Source organism: Suillus bovinus (assembly GCF_016758785.1).
Source record: "Suillus bovinus strain UH-Sbo-P2 chromosome Unknown EDB93scaffold_35, whole genome shotgun sequence".
Taxonomy (NCBI): domain Eukaryota; kingdom Fungi; phylum Basidiomycota; class Agaricomycetes; order Boletales; family Suillaceae; genus Suillus; species Suillus bovinus.
In genome coordinates, this window is record NW_024542091.1 from 148,438 (window position 1) to 170,189 (window position 21,752).

General features: G+C 47.8%; 8 protein-coding genes across 8 annotated transcripts; 3 read left to right on the forward strand and 5 right to left on the reverse strand.

Annotated features, from left to right (window-relative positions):
* Positions 1 to 214: 214 nt before the first annotated feature.
* EDB93DRAFT_1151036 (carbonic anhydrase) lies at positions 215 to 1,409 on the reverse strand. Its single transcript, XM_041449701.1, has 4 exons — positions 1,128 to 1,409; positions 983 to 1,077; positions 846 to 919; positions 215 to 780 (listed from the first exon to the last, which is right to left on the reverse strand). The coding sequence occupies exons 1-4, from the start codon at positions 1,332 to 1,334 to the stop codon at positions 428 to 430; spliced, it is 729 nt and encodes a 242-aa protein (XP_041306777.1). The 5' UTR covers positions 1,335 to 1,409; the 3' UTR covers positions 215 to 427.
* A 648-nt stretch (positions 1,410 to 2,057) lies between these two features.
* Positions 2,058 to 2,710, reverse strand: EDB93DRAFT_1051173 (uncharacterized protein; the record flags this gene model as incomplete). The annotated part of the gene is made up of 3 exons (XM_041444681.1): positions 2,058 to 2,170; positions 2,230 to 2,366; positions 2,427 to 2,710. Coding segments are annotated over 3 exons (534 nt in total), but the record flags the coding sequence as incomplete, so codon positions are not given.
* Positions 2,711 to 6,320: 3,610 nt separating this feature from the next.
* On the forward strand, positions 6,321 to 8,149 carry EDB93DRAFT_505638 (uncharacterized protein). The gene is made up of 7 exons (XM_041456578.1): positions 6,321 to 6,568; positions 6,628 to 6,746; positions 6,799 to 6,960; positions 7,029 to 7,104; positions 7,157 to 7,279; positions 7,339 to 7,523; positions 7,578 to 8,149. Exons 1-7 carry the CDS (start codon positions 6,499 to 6,501, stop codon positions 7,842 to 7,844), a joined length of 1,002 nt encoding a protein of 333 aa, XP_041306779.1. The 5' UTR covers positions 6,321 to 6,498; the 3' UTR covers positions 7,845 to 8,149.
* Positions 8,150 to 8,159: 10 nt separating this feature from the next.
* On the reverse strand, positions 8,160 to 9,762 carry EDB93DRAFT_1337831 (uncharacterized protein; the record flags this gene model as incomplete). The annotated part of the gene is made up of 2 exons (XM_041455375.1): positions 8,160 to 9,466; positions 9,612 to 9,762. 2 exons carry the CDS (start codon positions 9,760 to 9,762, stop codon positions 8,220 to 8,222), a joined length of 1,398 nt encoding a protein of 465 aa, XP_041306780.1. The 3' UTR covers positions 8,160 to 8,219.
* Positions 9,763 to 12,878: 3,116 nt separating this feature from the next.
* On the forward strand, positions 12,879 to 13,250 carry EDB93DRAFT_1251316 (uncharacterized protein; the record flags this gene model as incomplete). The annotated part of the gene is made up of 2 exons (XM_041453137.1): positions 12,879 to 13,013; positions 13,068 to 13,250. 2 exons carry the CDS (start codon positions 12,879 to 12,881, stop codon positions 13,248 to 13,250), a joined length of 318 nt encoding a protein of 105 aa, XP_041306781.1.
* A 589-nt stretch (positions 13,251 to 13,839) lies between these two features.
* Positions 13,840 to 15,426, forward strand: EDB93DRAFT_506130 (uncharacterized protein). Its single transcript, XM_041456580.1, has 5 exons — positions 13,840 to 14,196; positions 14,249 to 14,333; positions 14,383 to 14,492; positions 14,553 to 14,753; positions 14,810 to 15,426. The coding sequence occupies exons 1-5, from the start codon at positions 14,134 to 14,136 to the stop codon at positions 15,212 to 15,214; spliced, it is 864 nt and encodes a 287-aa protein (XP_041306782.1). The 5' UTR covers positions 13,840 to 14,133; the 3' UTR covers positions 15,215 to 15,426.
* A 53-nt stretch (positions 15,427 to 15,479) lies between these two features.
* Positions 15,480 to 17,950, reverse strand: EDB93DRAFT_1087116 (amino acid transporter; the record flags this gene model as incomplete). Its single annotated transcript, XM_041446021.1, has 15 exons — positions 15,480 to 15,571; positions 15,618 to 15,677; positions 15,730 to 16,158; positions 16,214 to 16,223; positions 16,282 to 16,352; positions 16,405 to 16,551; positions 16,603 to 16,629; positions 16,742 to 16,873; positions 16,925 to 16,961; positions 17,008 to 17,100; positions 17,129 to 17,217; positions 17,270 to 17,466; positions 17,512 to 17,578; positions 17,776 to 17,803; positions 17,861 to 17,950. The coding sequence occupies 15 exons, from the start codon at positions 17,948 to 17,950 to the stop codon at positions 15,480 to 15,482; spliced, it is 1,569 nt and encodes a 522-aa protein (XP_041306783.1).
* A 707-nt stretch (positions 17,951 to 18,657) lies between these two features.
* Positions 18,658 to 21,141, reverse strand: EDB93DRAFT_1104701 (amino acid transporter; the record flags this gene model as incomplete). Its single annotated transcript, XM_041447431.1, has 13 exons — positions 18,658 to 18,740; positions 18,793 to 18,852; positions 18,907 to 19,335; positions 19,398 to 19,538; positions 19,591 to 19,799; positions 19,864 to 19,880; positions 19,941 to 20,047; positions 20,126 to 20,206; positions 20,348 to 20,419; positions 20,471 to 20,667; positions 20,719 to 20,849; positions 20,972 to 21,025; positions 21,058 to 21,141. The coding sequence occupies 13 exons, from the start codon at positions 21,139 to 21,141 to the stop codon at positions 18,658 to 18,660; spliced, it is 1,665 nt and encodes a 554-aa protein (XP_041306784.1).
* Positions 21,142 to 21,752: the final 611 nt, after the last annotated feature.

Sequence of the window (21,752 nt, forward strand, 5' to 3'; positions counted from 1 at the left end):
GGGAACGCAGGTAAGTCAGCGTGCTTCCATTCCAATTGATCATTGCTGAGCGCTGAAAGTTGGATCTATCTTTACCTCCGTGTCTGGAAGAAACGGTTGTCCAAGAAAGTCTGTTGCCACACTGTCATCGATTGTGGAGCATCGCATGGGTCGCGTTCTTCACGTCTCCATGGGCAGCGATTAGAAATGTTGATGAGAAAATGACGATGCGGCATCATGAGAGGTAGTAAGGTTCGAATTTCAAAAGTCCAACTTTGAAACTATATTTTTCAGCTACACATATAATTTACAAATAATCTTGACCACATGCTTGACGTGTACAGCCATTCTAGAGGAAATCTAGGTGAAGAACGCAGCGAAGGTTGGAATTTGTTGCAAAAGGTTGGGAGCTTGTCATAAAAAGTGGAAGAGTCGTAAACTGTTCTCGTCATGCTTGAGCTTCCCGGAAGACGAGCTCATCGATTTGTCCACGGGCGAGGTCGTAAACCCATCCGTGTACAGTGACCTTTCTCGCATTCGGGTCTGCCCATGCAGTGATGATCGGTTCCGACTTGCAGATATTGTCGACCTGTGCGATGACATTGGATTCAACGACCTTATTCAACGCCTCACTCGCAGAGCACGCAGATAGGTCGAGGGATTGAACATGCGCGATAAGGGGGCTTAGCCAGCGCGTCAGTGGGGTGTCGGGTTGGGACGCGCCGGGATCGGCTGCTGCATCTTCGACCGCTTTCAAGCAAGCAGCAGCACCTCCACAGTTGGAATGACCAACGAGGACGACTGTAAACGATACATACCCGTTAGAGGAAGAATGAAAACCTTATCGTGAGAGATGAGACACTCGCCGTGTTCAACGCCAACTACTTTGAGGGCATATGTGAGGACGGAGAGTGCGCTATCATCGTTGAGGTGGAATTGACTGCAGGGACGGTTATGAGCTACATGGATCCTCAGAGTTAGGTGAATTGTTGTTTATACGTACTTGGCTATGTTTCTGTGCACAAAGATATCGCCAGGCTTGGAAGCTGTGATGACTGATTCTGGTACTCGCGAGTCGGAGCAGCCGATCCAAAGGATCTGAAATGACCTTCGTAAATGGAGTTAAATGAGACATGCGATGGGCGCACCTTGGGACTTTGGCCGGTGGCTGACTGAGTGAAAAAATCAGGTGCGTCTTTGATTACGCTTTGCGCCCACTCTTTATTGGCGTTGAGGAGGGTTTGAATGGGTTCATGGGACATGTTGCGGAAAAGTGGTAGACGAGAAGGTTTTGAAGGGCGGTCGGACCAGAAACGTAATCTGTAGTCGATAGGCAATTTATAACTGAAAGGCATCACCTTGACTAACACTGCTCTGCTAGAGAAGCTCAAAATAATAATTCAGAATATTAAAATATACCGGAGTCTCAAACATTTACAAGGATGATTGATCAAGGCGTCCAAATTTGCAATTTATGAACCCGCCCCCATGTCACAGTGACAGTAACGCCGTAACTGTTTCAACCGCAAATGATCCTGGCAGTGATAATGATAATGATCCATTGCAAAGTTTCATGACATGGGTGCCGGTATCGTAAATGAATGGGAGCCGGCCTGCATGTAATGGAGTCATGGACAAGTGTTGAGATAGATAAAGTTGGTATCATCTAAAAAGAGATGAGAGAAAGAGAAATCTATTAGCATACTTAACGAAACGGAAAGGCTGAAAGTATATACCTTTATAGATTTTGCGGCTATCGCTGGCGTTAGTGGCCTAAAACGGACAGTAGGGAGGCAGAGCTTTGTCGTGACAAAATGACAACCGGCATCGCGGCACACCTGCCTAGTAAAGTCAGATTTATGATATAATATATTCTAATCAGAACTTTTCGAGCCTACATTTAGTCTACTGATTTTAGTATTAACTACCCGGTTTGATCCTGCTGTTCCGTACCCTCACGAGTTGGTCAATCTCCAAAATGACCAAAGCTCGTCCAGCAAGCAAAGTTCTTCCAGCAACTTGTGATATTTGATGGACAGTGCTAGTATCATATGGTCCGCATCCTTCCTCCTGCTTGCTTAGAGCCCATCTTGAGGGATGCCGACAAATATACGAACAGCTTCTCGCTTGGCATCAGTATCCCCTTTGATGGGCAGACCATAAGCCTTGAGAATACCCTCATAGCGCTCCTCTAAATGACACCACGCAATCAGGGGACCATTCCAAACCCAAGTAAAAAAATGCACTGACTTGTAATATGCTCGAATTCTCCCCTAGTAGCAGGGAAGTTCGGCGGTGGCTTGCCCTCGTTTGTGACGGGCGCCTTAAGTTTCGTGTTCAACACTGTACACCGAGAGTTGCTCAAACGCGCAGGAAGTCGCTGTTGTCTGGGATGGACAGAAAAGGTACCTCAGCCTCCATATAGTTCATCTAAAATAGCGACGTACTCAATTTCCACGACCTTCTTGAGTGCCTCGATCTTCTTGTCCAATTCTTCCAATGCAGGTCCTTTATCCGTGTTCAGGTGCGTAAACTGCTCTTTCAAAGCAGCAAACTCAGCAGCGAGGCTCTCTTGTGTGCTCTCAATCGACGCGAGTTTCGATTTCAGAGATGCAAATTCAGCTGCCATGTCATTGCCACTAAATGCCGTAGAAGGAACAAGCGCGAGTGCTTGTGATGCAGCTGCTATCTGGTCTGCCATCGCTGAAAATGATGCGGAGAGACGGTGTGGCCATAACGGCGCATTCAAACTAGCGTAGTCAAAAGATGGACTCGCCAGCGAGACATCAATAGTCGGTGCTGATGATCCAGGGCGGGACTCTGCTGGATAATGGCTGCCTGGTGACTGAGGTTCCCTGCTAAACATGGTGGTGAATGATCGGCTCTACCAAAGGCCAAGTTCTTGAAGGATTTATGGCAGGAAAAGAAGGGGCGCGGCTGGGCGGAACAGGGGGAAGTTCGAAGCTCACGGACACGGGAACATGAGATTTAATATGTTATCCTTGGTAGAATTCTCATACGGTGTGCGATAAATTTTCTGTCAATGGGACTGGGGGATGAAATGATGCATGACTATTGGACATGCCATGCCAACGGATGTGAACTGGCTATGAACCGTGAGCGAGGGCGTGCTATATATACGCTAGTCTGATTATCGACAGGGTGTCCGGCAATTTGCTGCTGTGAACCCGGTGTAAATCTACTAACAGACAAGCCAGGAACGAGGTTGTGTTGTCCTACACGCTGGACTCTGGTGGAATCGTCTTATCGCACTACCGCATGTAATTGCAAGATGTACCAACTAGGACCGATGAAATTATGGACGACTCAGATAGACTAGAGATACAATTTGTCGTCAGTTTCCCATGGCCAGGTTCAGGTGAAGTTGGGACCTTGGTGCAGTGCTCGAGCGCTCACTGCTCCGCGGCCTTCAGTCACCATTCCCCATTCTTCGAACAAACTCGAAGTGCCTTGCGGGCACTTTCTAGTGACACTGAACAGTAGGGTGCAGCTGGATGTTCCCAAATTACTTCATATCATTTCACTCTCAGAAATGAAATAACTCCAAATGAAATGCCCACGGGTCCGACTTGAATACACATCGTTGTGACTGATTCATCTCGTTGTGTTCCCCCCGCATGCATTCTTATCTCCAAGTCCTTGATCAATAAGCTTAGCCTATGATCGTGTAGCATTTGAAAATATGAACTCACGCCACCACCGGTGGTTTACGGCCTGCTGATAGCCAACCACATAGTAAAGCGAGGATGACCTTCGGGGTTATATGCCAGCTCCGTCGCTAAGTCAATCCAGGCTGTTGACATAAGTATACAGGGTTCAAAGAATGTGAGCTACATACATCAGAATGATGAACAGGAGCCGTACGAGGTAGGTAATGCGGGAAGTTTATGGTCTTATGGACAAAACAACGTCAGCGAGTACGAGAGGATGAGCAGAACGCAAGGTAAGAACCTGATGTGTATAATCCTGACGCCGTGATGTTATTTCCGCTGTCGTTTAGCGCTAACCGGAGCTGCATCAAGGTCGGTGTCATTATTAGCGGCCACGTTGCAAGCAAGAGGTAGCAAAGATCTAGATTGGGCCTTACCCGATTATGCATACGACATGGGGTAGTCTCGCTTGAAAGGTTCTGGGGTGTTGACCGTATTGTGTAGTTGTGCAAGTGATCTGTTCTCGTGCCTGAGATTTGCGTAACATTAATTCGAGAAGATCAGATTTACCATGCACTATCTTTTTTCTTCGACATCACCACGAGGACATAGAGTTCAAAGAACACAAAGGGACAAGCTAAACGTGGAAATTCCGTGACGAGATCAAACTCGTCGGCGTGCGTTGATCAGTCCGAATGGATGCAATGTAGACTGACCGAGAGGGCAGTTTCATGTCGAGCCTGCCTGTTATGTTCACTTCTAGAGTACTTCGATATAAGGAATGTCAGGCTTGGTCAACACCCAACAGGAGGTATTAGGCCTTTTTGCGGTAAATTTGCATACTTGAGGTGTGCGTGATACCTCAAGCACTTACAGCAGACAACGAGTCTCCAATGTACATGCACAGGAAAGAAATACGAGATGGTTCATGTGGCAGAAGACTGGTACCTGGTTAAACAAGGCGTGTTTAACCGACGAGACACCCGCTCCAATTTTGACCGTTGAGCTCGATGCTCTTGAGGGCTGTCTTGCCATCCTACCGAGTTGACCCTCACTACTGCGTCCGATGCAGAAAAGAGGATGTCATTGACCCCTTTATAGCGTTTAGGCCTATGAAACCCCAATAGTTTACTGACACGCCCGGAAAAGACGGAATTGGAGGTGCAGGGGCCAAGGAGGTTCTGCACGTCGATCTTGCCGCCAGAGCAGGTCCTAAGAATCAATTGAACCAGAACCGCTGGGAAGACAAACTCAGAACGTACCACCATGTCTCTGGGTCATCATAGGGAAGCCACCAGCTTCGACAAACCGTGACTACACCTAGATGCAAAGTAGAAAGAGTGCAGCCTTGGTCTGCAACAATGAAGCGATAAGCTGTGTGTCCAATATGGAGGTCGACGCGTGAGGATCGCCATCGTACAGAGATTTCATTCTGCCTTCTGGGATTCTGCCTCGTGCTTCAAAGTTAAGGGTGGGTGCTTCCGCATGGAATATACTTTATTCCCATGGAAGCGTAGGGGGCAGCAGTACGGACTGACAGTCGAGCTAAGGAATTTCCGATTCGGATACTAATCCAATACAGAGAGGCACTGCTTGAAAGGTGCGCTATAATGGCTGCATGGCAGAACGCTAATGCTGGATTCACAATTTGTCACTTGTACGCGCCAGATTTCTGTGGTCTTGAAGGTTACAAATGACTAAAGATGAGCTCACTGGCAGTCAATAAACAACAGAGAACTCGCGGCAAGCGCCTCCCTAACCGTTCCCTCGATTTCTGCCTGTATGAGATATAGGACGTTTAGGGGCAATTTGGGTGTATTTGCATTAATCGGTAGCCAGTGCACGGAGATTAAGCACGAAATGCCCTGGTGCAGGGACGACTTCCGTCAGTCCGCCATTCCTGCCGACCGCATTAGATGCGCAAATCTTCCAATTCACGGGACCGTGGTTGTGCTATTCGTGATAGTGGTCCCTGGCGTTTGTTGTAGACGATACAAGTATTCGGGTTGTGTGAGTGAACGAAGGGGATGGTAGAGAGCAGGGTCTAATGAAACAAGAGGTCAGGAAGGGCTTGCCGCAAGCGTGCATTGACGGGCTGGATGATGAATGGGCATTAGCTTGGCAGCAGCTGACGTGATACTCTTCCTCGCAACGAACATCAAAACTCTATTCCTCTCACGCTATCATGTCAAATCCTCATTTGGACCGCTGGTATGGTCCTGTAATTGTTTCCCGTCGTCGTCTAGTGAGGAGCGATGAACCGGCGACCTCCGCTTGCTGTGGAATAGGCTGCATCGAGTCGGCCTGCAAGAACATCAGGGAGATACATCGCTGAAAGTGGCACGTACTAGTGGGAGGCAGCCCGGGCCCTGTGCTTTGACATAAGAGCGCTTGCATGAACAGGAATGATGATAACGATGAGGCACGACGCTGATGCATGACTTACAAAAGTAGCTGGCATCGCCTCTGGTGTCGTCCCAATAATTAACAAGCTATGTAAGTGAATTTTAAAAAAATTCTGGTTCATCGATATGAATGAAGATATATAGCTGCAACGGGGCATTTGTAATTGTTCCCGGCCTTGCGTTTTACGTTGAACGCAGCCACAGCATAGTCTTTCGATGCCAAGTCGTAACTGGTACTAACTAAACTTGTGGCATTATCATGGCCCTTGTGTTAGGTTCTTTCCGAGAGGTGTCACATAGCCCACAGTATCTGCTTCTTGGTATCACCGAAAGTTGCCTCAGCGTCATGATATCGATCTACAAAGTTAAGTAAGACGTATCCATGGAGCTGATGAAGGTTCAACATTCATCCTCACCCCCTTGTACATCCTCACACTGCAACCATGACTTCAAGAGGCATCCCGCTCGATGTGGCTGCTATAATGTCAACTGTGCTGGAAGCCATCTTATACGGCGAGTAGAATGGTTCATCCATCACATGTTCACTCCAGTACTAAGCTATCGTTCTCTAGGGTTCTCCGTCCTCATGTTTATAGGTACCATCTGGGCGTTGACCTACAAGCGTCGCCTGCAGGAGATCAATCGCCTAATCGCTGCGGTGACCATCATGCTGTTGATACTAAGTACCGCAGTTAGTGTTTTTGCTTCTTTATATGCTGTATCAACTGCTGAAGTTCACCAAGCACATGATCGTAGACATCATTCGCCTCGAAGATGGACTGGTGAAGTATCGCGACACATTTCCAGACGGCCCTGCGGCATTCTTCGCGGACGTGTCCCAAATTACATATGTGATCAAGAATGCGATATATATCTTGCACACTCTGCTTGGCGATGGGGTTGTGGTGGGTCCAACTTTCTGACTGCCAGCTTAGAACCCTCTTGACTTATGGAGATGTAATTTCAACCAAAGATATACCGTTGTTACGTTGTTTGGCATTCTGCCAAGATCATTATCCTACCAAGTTTGTTGTGGTGCTGTAGTGCATGTGAGTTTACAATCATGCTGAAAAAGTAGTGTGCCCTAATGATGCTTTGCAGTCACTGGTTTTTCTGCGGTCTACAGCGTTTCGCAAGCCACTAGCAATGCCGGAAACATCTTCACGAAGGCGACTGGACAGACGTTCTTCGCTTTGACACTTTCGACCAATTTAATAAGCTCAGGTAAGCACGCTTCTGTGTCGGTACGACGTCGAGGTTTATACCAACCTGAATGTAACCAGGGTTACTGGCATATCGCATCTGGAAGATTGAATGTAACGTCTCTGCAATGCGCACTTCGAAAAGATCTTTGACCCCCGTACTACGGGTTCTTGTGGATGCCGCCATTTTGTACTCTGTGGTGCTCTTCCCCACACTCGTCTGTTTCGTCTGTTCGAACAATGGGCAGTATGTTATGCTAGACATGGTGATTCTGCCGTTAAAACCTGTTATCGAGGATTACTGAGCTCCGATCATCTAGCTCATGCCGATCATCTCGATTGCCTTCTACATGGTGCTCGTTCGTGTCGCAATCAGTAAACACGCTCACGATTACCTCTCGACGACTTTCCATAGAGGGGCGACCGATGAGACAGAACAGGAAACTTTGCCTTCTGTGAAACCTTTGCGGGTCCATATATCCCACTTTACTCAAATTAACCACACCTCGACTAACGACATAGTGGGTGAGGACCTACCATTGACATGCAAGGTGAAATCCGTGCAAGAGCCATCTTGTGCGGCGTGAATATGTACCGCTTCTTTCTCTTTTTTTCGACACTATTAGTGGACAGGTTTCCATGCACAATCATCTTTACCAATTCAGTATCGGATTTTCTGCTATGTTGTACTATGTATTAGGATAAGACACGATCTACATGTCCCACAAGATCCGAATCAAATGGACCTTTAATTTATAGATTCGGAAAAACCCATGCACCGTGACGAACGGGTCAAAACCAGGGCGATCACCGCTCAGTACCAGTACTGATCAATGAGCGCTTGAGCTCTAAACGAGCTTACTTACCGACTTAACGTGTTGACATATGAGATGAGTTTGGCTGAATCACAATGTCCATTAACTATTTCGACCCCCGAAGTATACGGGTAAGCGAATGATGTACTAGACTAAATATGACCACCGTCTGGCAAGCACGTCAGTGTAACGATTAGACTTCAGGCTACCGATACGATGGAATTTCTTGACTTGATGTTGCCAATCATCTGCATCATGATCTTCAGGGTAACGGCAGTAAAGCTCCTCCAACGGATCAGCGAGAAGCTGTCGTTTCAGTACGAGTTGTCGCATGAATTGTTTTGGAATGTCAAACACGACAAGCGTCCGAAGTCCAGGTAGAGCCTGTAGATCTGACAGTCCATAGGATGTGGGGAGCAGTCCCATTGCCAGATTGAGATTACTGGCATATGACCCCGGTCCCAATGTCAATGTTTTGACGGTGGGCATCTGGGTATACAAGCGATGAAGAGGTTCATCATCTACACCGTTTACGAAATTAAAAAGGTGGAGTTCATCTAGTTCCAGAAGATCCTCAGAACCCTCACGATCGGTAAGATCGATCAACTTGTTGAGGAGATCTCCAAGACTGATGTAGGTGGTTTCTTCTGTGGCTGCACACAAGGTCAGGATCCGGAGGTTGGGCATTTGAACATTTTGGAGAAATTCCACGGCCCACAATGTTATCGTGCACGACTTGATAGCCAGGGTATACAAACGAGGCAACTTAATGGTGTCTGTATCAAAAGAGCCAAGGTCCACCTCGAGTGCCAGAGTCCGAAGATTGACGAGTGCGTCAAGGAACTGTGACAACATTTTTGCTTCAGGACCCGGACGTGGATTTCTGAATTGGTTTATGTAGGCATTATAATGGATCCGTAGGTTCACAAGATTGGACGACAACATAGACGATGATGGCCAAGCCCAACTTACGCCAAAAAAAAGAAGATCACGAATGGGAGGCGCTGAACCAGGGAACAGCGATGGTTCGCCGATACGATGAACTGCATGATTTGGATTGTGTATGTATTGAAGATGCAGTTTTCTAGTCCATGGGCTGGATGGATGGACGGGCGTGACATCAACGAAAGCGCTTGATGTGTGGGCAGTGGAGGTCGTCCTGAGCGTAAACTCGCGCCAACGATGCACATGGGCATATAGCTCCTGAATGACCAAGCCAAGATGGATACCGGCCATGATTTCTTCACGCGATGGGAGTGAAAATCCTCCCATATCAACCTGTTCTGCAAGTACTGGCACAATCCAGGTGGGGTCGTCCCAAAGAAGTGTGATTTGGATGAGACATGACCCGCTACGCTGGAGAAATGTCCGGGCATGTTCAAGAGCTGCAGCACCTTCGCGAAAGGAGATTTCCAGTACGGTCCATATCGATGGAGTCTGTGATACGAGTGAGTACCGATGCTTGCACACAGTTGTGTGCAAGCCATCAAACTGCCTCTGAACCGGACCGAACCGGACCACGGCAGCACTAGCACACACCCATAGCTTGCAAGAGCGGTGATCGGGGAGGAGGGTCATCGGTATTGCCAGCTCTAAGTCGTCTTGCTAGGTCGATTCGCCACTGGTTATAATTACGTTCAAATTCCTCTCCCCAATCGTGATTCGTCCCAATGTCTGTCAGTGAGGACATTTTCTTTCTGAAGATAATCATCCAAGGCAGCTTGGTATTCTTCGCACACCAGCTTGAAGATCATAAAGAGGATGTCGTCCGAGAGCCGACCAATATGAGAGCTAGCCATATGTACTAAGCCCTGAGGTAAGCAATCATCGTTATGGTTAATAGTACTGTTCGAGACTTACCCAGAGGTCCACCAGTGCTGCAACGAATCACCAACACTCCTCGGTTATAAACTTCCGTTCAGGTCCTCTGGAGTCTCCCTTAGCCAGCTCGGGAAGACAGTCTCGTTCCGTAGAACTCTTGCTAATCGGTCTCTGAGGAGTTAGAACGGACGCTCGCGAAAATTTCCGGTTGAACACTCAACAAATCATTACGAAATTCGCTTGGAAATACTTCGTAATGTTCGCCTTATACGCCAATCATACATGGTAACCTGAGTTACTTGTTGACCCTCAACCGCCTAGGTCAGCGTCAAGCCAACGCTTTCTGATTCACAAATCCAAGTGGGACAAATGTTAAGTGGCCAATCGACGTGACATCAAGTTGATGGATCATCGTTCTCATTGTAATATGTCAGGCTGGTGCACCTTCTCCAATACTCGGCTTCTGATCATGACGCTTCGCTATTTACAGGCTCAAATGCTCTGATTTTCTTGCAACACCAATATTGATGTCACAAACGTTCGTACCTCGTTAATACTGCCAGCGCTTTGCGAGGTGCTCCGGCCCTAGAGTCTGGAGGGTCAATTTTGTGTAACCTTGTGGACGTTCGTTGCATGCAGACAGCCGGCTACAAAAGGTCTTCGTGGTTCGGCGGCTTGGTTTAATTCCCCATTTCGTTCACGGATCAAGGCAGCGTCAAATACCCCATCCAGCAAGTAAACGTTTCTTCGGGGCGGGCATAATGAGGCTTGGGACTATCTGATATCGTACCCACAAAAAACTCTTTTTCATGATAACACAAATACTCCAGTAGTACTGCGTCCACCTGGCCCCCGGGCCCCATGCCCTCTTCGAGTTCTGTCTTCCCGACAGCCAGCTTCGTGACTGTAAAAATATCATCCATCATGGTTTCTTCACACTGCACACATTCTCCCCATGCCATCTTGGGTTTCATAACTTTGTTTATCTATGACAAATCTAACAGGGTGTCCATCACACACACACTTATCGCGCCACCCCCATTAAAATCAGACCAGGTCGTGCAGGAGCAAACAAGGAGATCGTCACTCTGGTTGGGAACTCGGTCATTTTTCTGTGTATGTGAATGTGTTTTCTTAAGCAATGTTTTGACTGCAGCTATTTTAAGCCATTCCCCACGTCGCCTCGTAACTTACCAGCGGCAGATATACACGAGGCAGAAATCGAATTGCTATCGTTTAATCACAACCCCACTCCCTCGGTTCCCTATCCGATGGGGCTAAGGCTGGTCAAGGCTGATTTCCAGTCTCAGGGCACTGAAACGAGCCTGCAGCTTGACAAGATGCCGGTGCTAAACTTTGAACAATCTATAAACCTACGATCGCCAGGGGTTCTCTAAACGAGGTGACGCGACCACTCCAGAATCCTCATAACCACGAGCGGGTCATGAATTCGACGTCGATAACGAGAAGCTGCTCAGGAATGGAGTTTGATAAGCTCGTGCCGTATACACTTGCTGCTATCGAGTCTGATAATGCCAGAGAAGGCCAGATATAGAGAAAGTGAATCAGGAGATTTCTGCCTCCAGCAGGATCGATTCTTGTCACGCGTAGTGAAATCTCGTACTGCAAGCTGGAAAGGGAAATGTCAAGCTGTACGACGAGGAGATCAGTAGCTTGTTACATCCGCCAATGCGCGAAGAAAACATGGCATTCATAGACGACATGTATGAAAAGGTGGAGGGCAGCACCAGAGCAGGCATTAATGTGCCTTTGCTTACGAACTGGCCTACGGTTGACGTCTAGAGCTGGCTCATGACACGCTGCTGCTGTGAATGCCGCCAACGTGGTCGATACTTCTTTACCCAAGGCTTTGACAGGTGGGTCGAGGGCGAATGAAGGCTTATTCTCTACTGGTCTACTATACGTCTGGTCTGTCCACGATATTCCTCAGAAACCGCATCATCGGCTCTCCAGCTGAGGGATCAAGCAGAAGATTGTCTTTTCAAATCCTTCGCTCGCGAGCAGCGTCATCCATGGAATATCGTCACGAAAACCAAAACTGACATCGAGATCGAGATGACTTCGTTACTCTGATTGACGAACGCAGGCGAGGCGATCATGTGTGGCCATATTGACTGGGTCCACGGGTTGTCTTGGCTCATACCTCCTTTCATCTCTGCTTGGGCGGGGATCTGTCTGGTGTATATCTCTTCAATCATGCATCAAAGGAGGCGGCGTCAAACAGTGACAGAAATCTGGTTTCGAAAAACGCGGTTTGGATATCACCCTTCTGTGTCGGGGGCTGGTGCATGTAGAAACTGATATCTCTCACGATGACCCGCGTTTAATCCATTCAAACATAATGCAGATCCACGCGTCTGTAATTGGTGCTCCGTCTCAGAGCCTCAAGCAAGGGGAATAGAGAATTTTATAGACCTTGCACTATCCTCTTCGCGCCATCCAAAGTGGGTTTCATGTTCACCTATTCTACGTCAACTGCTCAAGGTTGGAATAGTACGAATGGACCTTTTCTGGAAGAGATGCAGTGTTGCGCGTGTATGGTCGCAGAATCCGGATCTGTCTGTGCCGCGAGCGAATACGTTTGTGAAAGGGTTGCTTCTAGGAGTGTACAAATCTGACAAACTCTGCCAAACAAGGTCAGCAAGTTACCGGCAAGTGCAACCTCGTTTGAAATTGATCAGAGGGCCCCCACGAGGAGCTTGGTCCTCGACAGAACGACTGTCGATCATCGTCGAGTCTGTCAGTCTAGGTGGGCTTCCGGAAGCCTGACAAGTGTAGATATACGTATCTTTCCCGAAGGTACCCAGGGGGTACCTATCATCGACACACGGTTCAGCTTCTCACCTGGATCCCTCCCCACGCTGTATAAAATGCTATTCTTGATGTGGCTTTCGCGGAAGAAGTGCCTCCCATTGTGGTTAATCTCGTACACCCAAGGCCGATAGCGTGGGGGGGGGGGCAGTAATGCGGCCTGTTGTGCATGCCAGTGTGGAACATGAGATCACAAGCATCCCGTTGCCTCTCGTTCCATTTTTGGTATGGCTTAAAAAGTTTGATTTGAGTGCCAAAGACGCGAGGGAGGGAAATATTAAGCTCATCGTACGTGTGTTTGAATGGCTAGCAAAACGTTTTCCCACCTGATTTCGATTGTAGCCTGCTATCAAGCTTCTGAACTTCACGCGTTCCGTGATACCATCAGATATCACGATTAGGGCATCTAGCAAGATACCCTCAGAAGCAGGTGGCTTTACTCCATTCGCCACGGATGTGGCTCAGCACGTCAGTCCGACGGTCAAGGAGCTGGCGCCGCTGTTGTCGGCGGATACAGCACAATAGGTGGACTATTTGGCGGCAGTGAGGATGTTCATATAAATGAGCAGGCCATGGACAATTCCTGTATTTGCTTCTGACGCAATGAGGTCACTTGGAGATAGTATACTAAAATGAGTTGGAAACCCCTCAGGGTCATTTTACCCCTTTCATCATGCATGCAGCTCCCGAACTTTCTAGCTGAGTAGATGGTGGAGTAAAATCCATTTGCGTGCGTTGCCTTCTATGATCCTTTCTGTTTGGGCGAGGGACTAGCTATTAGAGCTGGTGATACCCTGTAACCTCCCGTAATGGGCAGCGCTAGGGTTCAAATAACGAGTGGAGATCATGGGAGGACGTGTCTCTCCATAGGACAGCCTTCTTGAAATCAGATCTGACGGAAAGGGACAGAATGCAGCACGCGGTCGACTGCAAACTCGAGAGATAAGCTAAAAAGTATTATTCTTCATCTCCGACGTCCTTGAGTATTGTCGACGACAGCTGTCAAACACGTACTGATCAGCACGGCCGAGATGAGAGTGTCTTCGAGTTGTCCATGTGAAACGAGACTTGCGAGTCATTCAAAAAAAAAAGATACAGGATTCTGGTGGCCTGGCACGTGGCCACCCAAATTCTGCGGTTTGCTTGTCACGGTTAGGCTAGTGATCACCTTATAATGAACCTACCGCGCCAGAGCGTGCCCAATTGCTGTGTATCCTCCGTGGTCTCCACCTTCCTTCCTGGATAAATTTGAAGACTTGTATCGTGGCTAGCACCAGGATCCTGTAATTTTACTGCCCAATTGTAGGCCCAAGATCACTCAGGTGCGCTACATGCAACCATTCATTTGCTGCGCCACCGCCCGTAGTAATAGACCTATTTGAATCCTCTCCCAGACTCTGTGAAACAAATGGCTATGGACTGTCCACTTCTCGTCTGGATGCTATCACTGAATCGTGATGTGTTGACAGAGGTTCGACGAAATATTATTGTTGATAATCCAATACCTGACCTTGTCTCCGCAGGAATACGACAAATGTTTTCACCTTGTGCAGGATTGCGTCCCTCATGCCAGACTGCCATACCAGCCTACTTCTATAGATTCCTTCCGTGAGCACCACACCACTACTCGCCTAGTTTGGGTTCTGACGCTCAGCAGGACAGCTTATTTGCCACATGTTACCCCTGCTTATGATGCGCCACCGACGAATATCGCGCGCAAAATGGAAGGACTGCGTCACCTCGAATGGAAAGCATTGGATCGAGCAGGTGAGTGGTGGTCATCGAGTAGCATAACTCATCGATGCTTATTGTACTCCCCTACAACAGTCACCGGATGACATGCCTCCAGAAAAATTTCTACAGTCTATGATTGGATACCACCTCGCATATGACAACTCACTCTGCGGCATGGTGATGACGCAAGGACGGCAGCGCCAAGTGATAAACATCGGCTTGGGCATCAAACAGATTTCCGTGGAGCCAAAAGGCGTCTCAGTAGCAGCCTACGCTGAATCCTTTGCACATAAAGTGAGTCAAAATGCAGGCACGGAGTATCACCAAGACTGACGAGCTACCGACCACAGCTGACCCCGCTAGAGATGACCTTCCTCAACCCTGAACTCGGAGACGAAGTCGTCCTGCGGCGCCTCTCCATCCTCCTCTCGCTTAAAGCGGCATACATCAAAGCCGTCGGCCAGAGCACCGCTTTCGATTGGTCACGCCTCGAATTCAACATTCCTTCAGAGTCTGCGCGCGGTGATGATCACCCTCTGCAGGGGTGGGAGTTCCGTGTATTCAAAGCCCAACTCGGCGTACAGCGCATGGGCGGGATCATGCTCGAGGAATCGTATCAGTGCGCATGCGCGTTCTTCAGGGGTACGAAGGAGTCTAAATTCATCTGGCATGATAACGCGAAAGATTTAGAGGCTTGGGTGCAGTTCATCAACATTGATCAGATGGTCAAAGTGATCCCGAAACTACGCGCGTAGTGAAACGGGGCGTGATTGCTCCCGGCAAACCATATCATTTTACTTCACTCGCTTGCTATCGTTATACCATGTTTCCTGCTGCTGACACTCGTTGCATGATATCTCATACCCTCTAATACTTGCTACTATTATTTCGGAAGGAATCTGAATGGGCGATTTATTGCAATCAATGCTGGAGCAGGCACCAAGAAATTTTGTACATAGTTTGGACGTGATGTTGTAATAGCGTGGAGATCATGATATAATAGACCTTTCGGCTTTCAGATCACCTTCGAAGTGGGGAGACCGACCGATTGGATTCCGAGGACCCCGTGGGCTCTTCTGGGGTGGGAGGCCCCGTATAGTTCAACCGACCATCTGAACCACGGTAAGCAAGTTTCCGAGGTGCAAACAAACAACCTACTGATCAAATACCACACAGCGCTTATCACACCAAAGCCCACAAATACTACCGAAGCATAGTCTAACCGGCTCTATTTAGCGCCTCAGTGCACACACAAGACAAAGACACTCACTCATCGAAACCCTCGTGACTGGGATGACAGCAGGCATGGAGAATAGAACCATGGCGAACATGATCCACAGCACTGCGATTGCATTGATCACGGTACCGAACCTGCCAAGGTTGAATGGGGCATCATGCATGTCTCGCCGGGAGTTCATGAGCGACATGGCAACGGGCATGGCATAGGATGCTCCAAGGCACATGACGGCGACGCCCACGAAGGCGTTGAACGCAGCTGTTGAGCCCAAGTAGATGAGTCCAAGGAGAATCTGGATGACGGTGGAGAGCAGGAGTGCATTGACGGGGACATCGTCAAGGTATGGACTGATCTTTGAGAATAACTGATGAAATGGAATTGCTTTGTCGCGTGCGAACGCCCACGTTGCGCGAGAAGCGGCGCAAGAGATGGAGATCGCACAAAACATACCGATACCAAATACTTCGACAGTGGGTTAAGAGTCGAGGCTACTTGGTAGAGACCAGTTGTGACGTACCAATGAACCACTGAATACGCATCCAAATCAGAGATGCAGCGCTAGACGAAAGGCCATGGCAGACTCACCAGCCCAAAACCACCAGCCCTGGAGCCCATGATCAAAGTAAACATAACACCAATCGGTTGACCGGAAGAAACTGGTTGGCATATATTCATGAGAAGAACGAGTTGCTCCAACGTGAAACTAACCTTGAAGCAATGTGGCAACATCCGGGAGCGTGAAAAGGATTGGCAGAAGGAATACCACGCCGGATAAGGTGCCAATAGGTATAGACCAGGTGATAGCCTTCGGCAGTATTTCAGAAGGGTTATGAACCTCTTCGGCCATGTTGGTAACTGATTTCGTGTTTCAAGTCAGTGAACGCGATGTATAGGCACTTAACGTACTCATTCCTATAGCAGAGTATGTATATGCTAGGACGTCGTTCAGCTTCGAGTCTCATAACTCGATAAATAATAGCTTCTCACCAGGCTGTTGAATGTATTGTGAGTATTTAGGTAAGGGTTTCAATATCTAATATTGAACATACCGGCAATGTACCAATGAAGAAAGACCACCCAGGCGTCCATCCTGAATAAGAGGGATCGAAATGTCCAAGCGCAAAAGAGATAGAATGACGCCCTGCTGCAGCCTTGATGGATACACATATCAAGATTACTTCATACAACTCAGCTTAGCGGACAGGGACGAATTGCATGCAAAACATACCGATTATGCCTAAGCCAGTCCAGCAAGCACAAATAATCTGGCAACGTATGAATTTCAGACAAAATTCATAAATGAGAGCTTACATCAATGACCGGCAGGTGCTTGTTGAAGAACAGGCAGAACAGGCAGGCAACAGCAGTTACGCCGAGGAAAATCAAATCTAGAATAGTAACAGACTGGTCAGAAAACTACATTGATATAGACTATAGGTGAAGCCTTGCATGTTTGCCACGCTGTTGCAGTCCATTCAGGGTGGTATATTCCGGCACCAGCCACAATAAGTTGAGCGGTTCCTGATAAACTGCGTTAGTTATACTCGGAAGAGGTGTATATAGGAAGGAATACCAAATGTGACACTCAGAGCAATTGTCCAAACGCCAACGACTGTCAACCAGCCATTGATCCAAGAGGCAAGAACTCGCGTGTGTGGAGATCCAAGACGATAACACCAGTAGTATGCCCCTGCCGATGTGGGATATTTGGAGCATATCTCCGCCAGTGAAAGAGCGAGTGTTTGGGTCAATACTGACACCAGGATCCATCTGCAGCGCGTCAAATTGTGCATAAGTCAGAAAGGGTGGATTTACCCCCATATCATTACCGCTGGGCCACCTCCAATGAGCGACGTCGCGATAGGAGCCGCAAGACCATATGCTAGAAGGAGGGTAAGTTATGATGTTGATCAAAATTACTGCTTAAACGCACGGACTGCCATGATAGCTAATTAAATCGTTGAGTCAACATCTCAGTGGGTGTTTTCGCTTGAACTGGGTAACGGAATCCTGACCTAACGTCACTTTTTGGAATGTTTGTTAATTCCTGCGACACGGCGAGAAAGGTGCCCCACTCACTGAATAATATATGTATCAGTCCCCTAGACTAATGACGACCATAGACATGAGATGCAAATCAAATCGAACAAGAACAAGCACAGACCCGTGTCATCTCCTGCTTGTAGCCTAGCTTCTCAAGCCCGACACGGGCAACAGCATCCACATCATGACCAACTGAATCTTTCACGCTCATCGTGGTAGTGGAATGAAAGATAGTGGCACCCGAGATGCGGCAAGGGCGAAACATATATTGCTGCGGATGCGAACAGAACGCCGAGTATACCTTGGGAATATATATTGCCTATCATACTCGATGCCTTGTGGAGAACCTTATGAGCGGCTGATAAGAAAGGTGTCCTTTCAATCAGCATGAAAAGAATTACAATTGAAAGATTCTGTTCGTACACCACCATGTAGTACGCTGTAACCACACTAATGGCCCGGGTGTACCTACCAGTAGACAATGATACTACAGGCGAGCGGGGGCGGCAAAATTGGTAAGAAAAGAAAAGATTGACATATATGGAGGATATTAGTCCCTTGCATCACGTTGAGAACCAAGCCAATTTTACACGGTAAGGGTACCTATGCCTTCTGGTGTGTTCTATCTTGGTTCTTTCCTTCTCGAACAAACATCACGTGATAATCGACAAATTCACTCCAACACTTCGATCTATATGTCATCTACTACCAACTTACTCGACACTGACCAGAACACACCTTCGCCTAATGGTGAAGATGGTGGAGCGAAACCATACAGGCTTTTACTTTGAAAAAAATGGAGTTCTACACCACCTTACGACATCTAGTCTTGTATAACGTATACATGCGCTGATACCTTGATCTCGACCACCATCTTTGATGATAGTATCTCTATCATGATTGTCGCCCAAAATAATTTCAGAGCGAAGCAGAATCCGATGATCCGGAGGAACTTGTTGGCTCTTCCTGGATTGGAGGTCCTCTATAGTAAAACTGGCCGCCTAAAGACATCATTCGGATAAAGTTCCAGAACGGCAAAAAAAAGTAATTCACTGATCATATACCACACTGCACTAATCACCCCAAACCCTCCAAATACTGCCGAAGCATAATCTACCCGCACACGTTGAGTGCCTTAGCCCGTTCACATGAGCAAAAGCCACTCACTCATCGACCACCTCGTTACTGGGATGACAGCAGGCATTGAGAACAGAACGGTGACAAACATGATCCATAATACTGCGACTGCATTGATCACGGTACCGAACCTGCCAAGGTTGAATGGGGCATCATGCATGTCTCGCCGGGCGTTCATTAACAAGATGGCAACAGGCATCGCGTTGGATGCTCCAAGACACATGACAGCGACCCCTGCAAAAGCGTTGAATGCAGCTGAGGAACCGAGGTAGACAAGTCCAAGGAGAATCTGGATGACGGTGGAGAGCAGGAGTGCATTGACGGGGACATCGTCGAGGTGTGGACTGATCTTTGATAATAACTGATGGAATGGGATTGCTTTGTCGCGTGCGAACGCCCATGTTGCACGAGAACTGGCACACGATGTGGATATTGAACAGAACATACCGATACCGAATACTTTGAAGGTGAAGGTGGCATGAGAAAGTTAGGTTAATTGGCGGAGACCAGTTGTAACATACTAATGAACCACTGAATGCCCCGCCAAATCAGAGACGCAGCGCCGGACGGAAGGCTACGATTGAAACTCACCAGCCCAAAACCACCAGCCTTGGAGCCCATGATCAATGTAAACATGACACCAATCGGTTGACCGGAAGAAACTGGTTGACATATATACATGAGGAGCACGAGTTACCTCAACGTGACACTGACCTTGAAGTAATGTGGCGACATCTGGGAGCGTGAAAAGGATTGGCAGAAGGAATACCATGCCAGTCAATGACCCAATGGGTACAGATGAGATGATGGCTTTCGGAAGTATTTTGGAAGGGTTATGAACTTCTTCGGCCATGTTTGCAACTGGTTTTTGAGTGTCAGCCGAATGAATATGGCCAAGACCATTGTTAGAAACGTACTCATTCCTATAGCGGAGAATGTATATGCTGGGACATGGTTCAGCTCCCGATCCCGGTGTGATAAATGTACGTTAATATCTTACCAGGCTGTTTCGATACAATGTGGTAATATTGAGTACAAGTTTCGATAAGTAACAGCAATCGTACCGGCAATATACCAATGAAGAATGACCAGCCAGGCGTCCATCCTGAAAATGATGGATCAAAGTTCCCGAGCGCGAAAAAGACAGGGTGACGGCCTGCTGCAGCCTTGGCTAGCAAGCATGTCGAGATAACTTCAGACATCAAATTCAGGAAGATGGCAGACGGAGCGCAGTTACAGTAAAACGTACTGATGATGCCTACACCAGTCCAGCAAGCACAGATAATCTGGTAAACTATGAGTATCTCGGAGACAACGAACAGGTGAGTACCTACATCGATGGTTGGTAGGAGCCTGTTAAAGAAAATGCAGAATATGCCAGCAATGGTTATCATGCCGAGGAAAATCATGTCTGCATCGGGGAACTAAGTGGCCAACAAACGCAAATATCGCTACACGGAAGGATCCTTACATGTTTGCAATGTTGTCGGGCTCCATTCAGAGTAATATATTCCAGCACCGGCAACAACAAGCTGAGTAGTTGCTGGGAAGATGCGTCACTGATAATCGGAGTGACGTGCATAGGAACAAATACCAAATTTGACACTCAAATCCACGGTCCAACCACCAACGACTGTTAACCAGCCATTAATCCAGGAGGCGAGAAGTCGCGTGCGGGGGGAAGCAAGTCGATAACACCAATAGTATGTCCCCGCTGATGTAGGATATTTGGAGCATATCTCCGCCAGTGAAAGAGCGAGTGTTTGGGTCAGGAATGAAACTAAGATCCAACTACAGCATGTCAAAATCGTGTTCTAGATAAGGTAGGAAATGTGCATTTACCCCCATATAATTACCGCTGGACCACCTCCAACGAGTGACGTCGCTATAGGTGATGAAATACCAAATGCTACAGGAGGGTAAGTCGCGATATTGAGCAAATCGCTGCTCAGACATACGGACTGCCATGATAGCTAATCAAATCATCATCGAGTCAACAGCTCAGTGATCAGTTTCATTGAAGCCGACAGACTGACCTAGCGTCACTTGGAAACGTTCAATTTCTGCGATACGGTGGAGGGAACGCTCTACTCACTGAACAGTATCTGTACTCGACCTCGAGACTAGCGACGACCACGAACATTACATGCTGATTGAACAGGAGCAAAAACAAGCACAAACCCGTGTCATCTCCTGCTTATAGCCCAGCTTCTCTAGCCCAGCCTGGGAGACAGCGTCAGCATTGACTTCATCTTCGAAGTTCATCGTGGCAGTACAATAAGAGAAAGAGGCGGCAGACCAATATGCGAAGGAGAGATTTATGTACCAAGTGCTGACAGAAATGCAACGTGGCACCTGGGTTTTTGGACGGGGAACTGTTTATCATATTCATGCACTTCGCGGGTGCCTCCGCCGTGGGACGCCCATTGAAAAGTAGTGCAGCCTATTCAGTAGAAATAAATCAACGTCATAGCAAATGCAACAGAATATGATTCTGTTCCCACACCACTTGCGAATGGCGGAAGCGTATGGGCTATTTGGGTTTATGATGCTGCAGCCTTGCAAACGTGCATAGAGAACACGGATAATAGTGGGGGGAAAGGTAGGGTGCCTATCGGGGATCTGAAAACATTTAGCCACATAGGGAACCCATAGTATATAGCCTCCTTCGCAGTTATCAAAAGCATATATACTTGATTGCCCCGGTGCTCGACATTCGAAACAGAGCGGTGTTGCCAATACCCGTGCGCAGATAACCCGAGGGTCTCGTTTTACGGAGTATGTTCAAGGATTTTGCCGTGATTAACGCAGACTTGCCCGTCATTTGCCACTGCATATACTATGTGCGAAATGACAGCGGGCTCAATGTCTTTGGA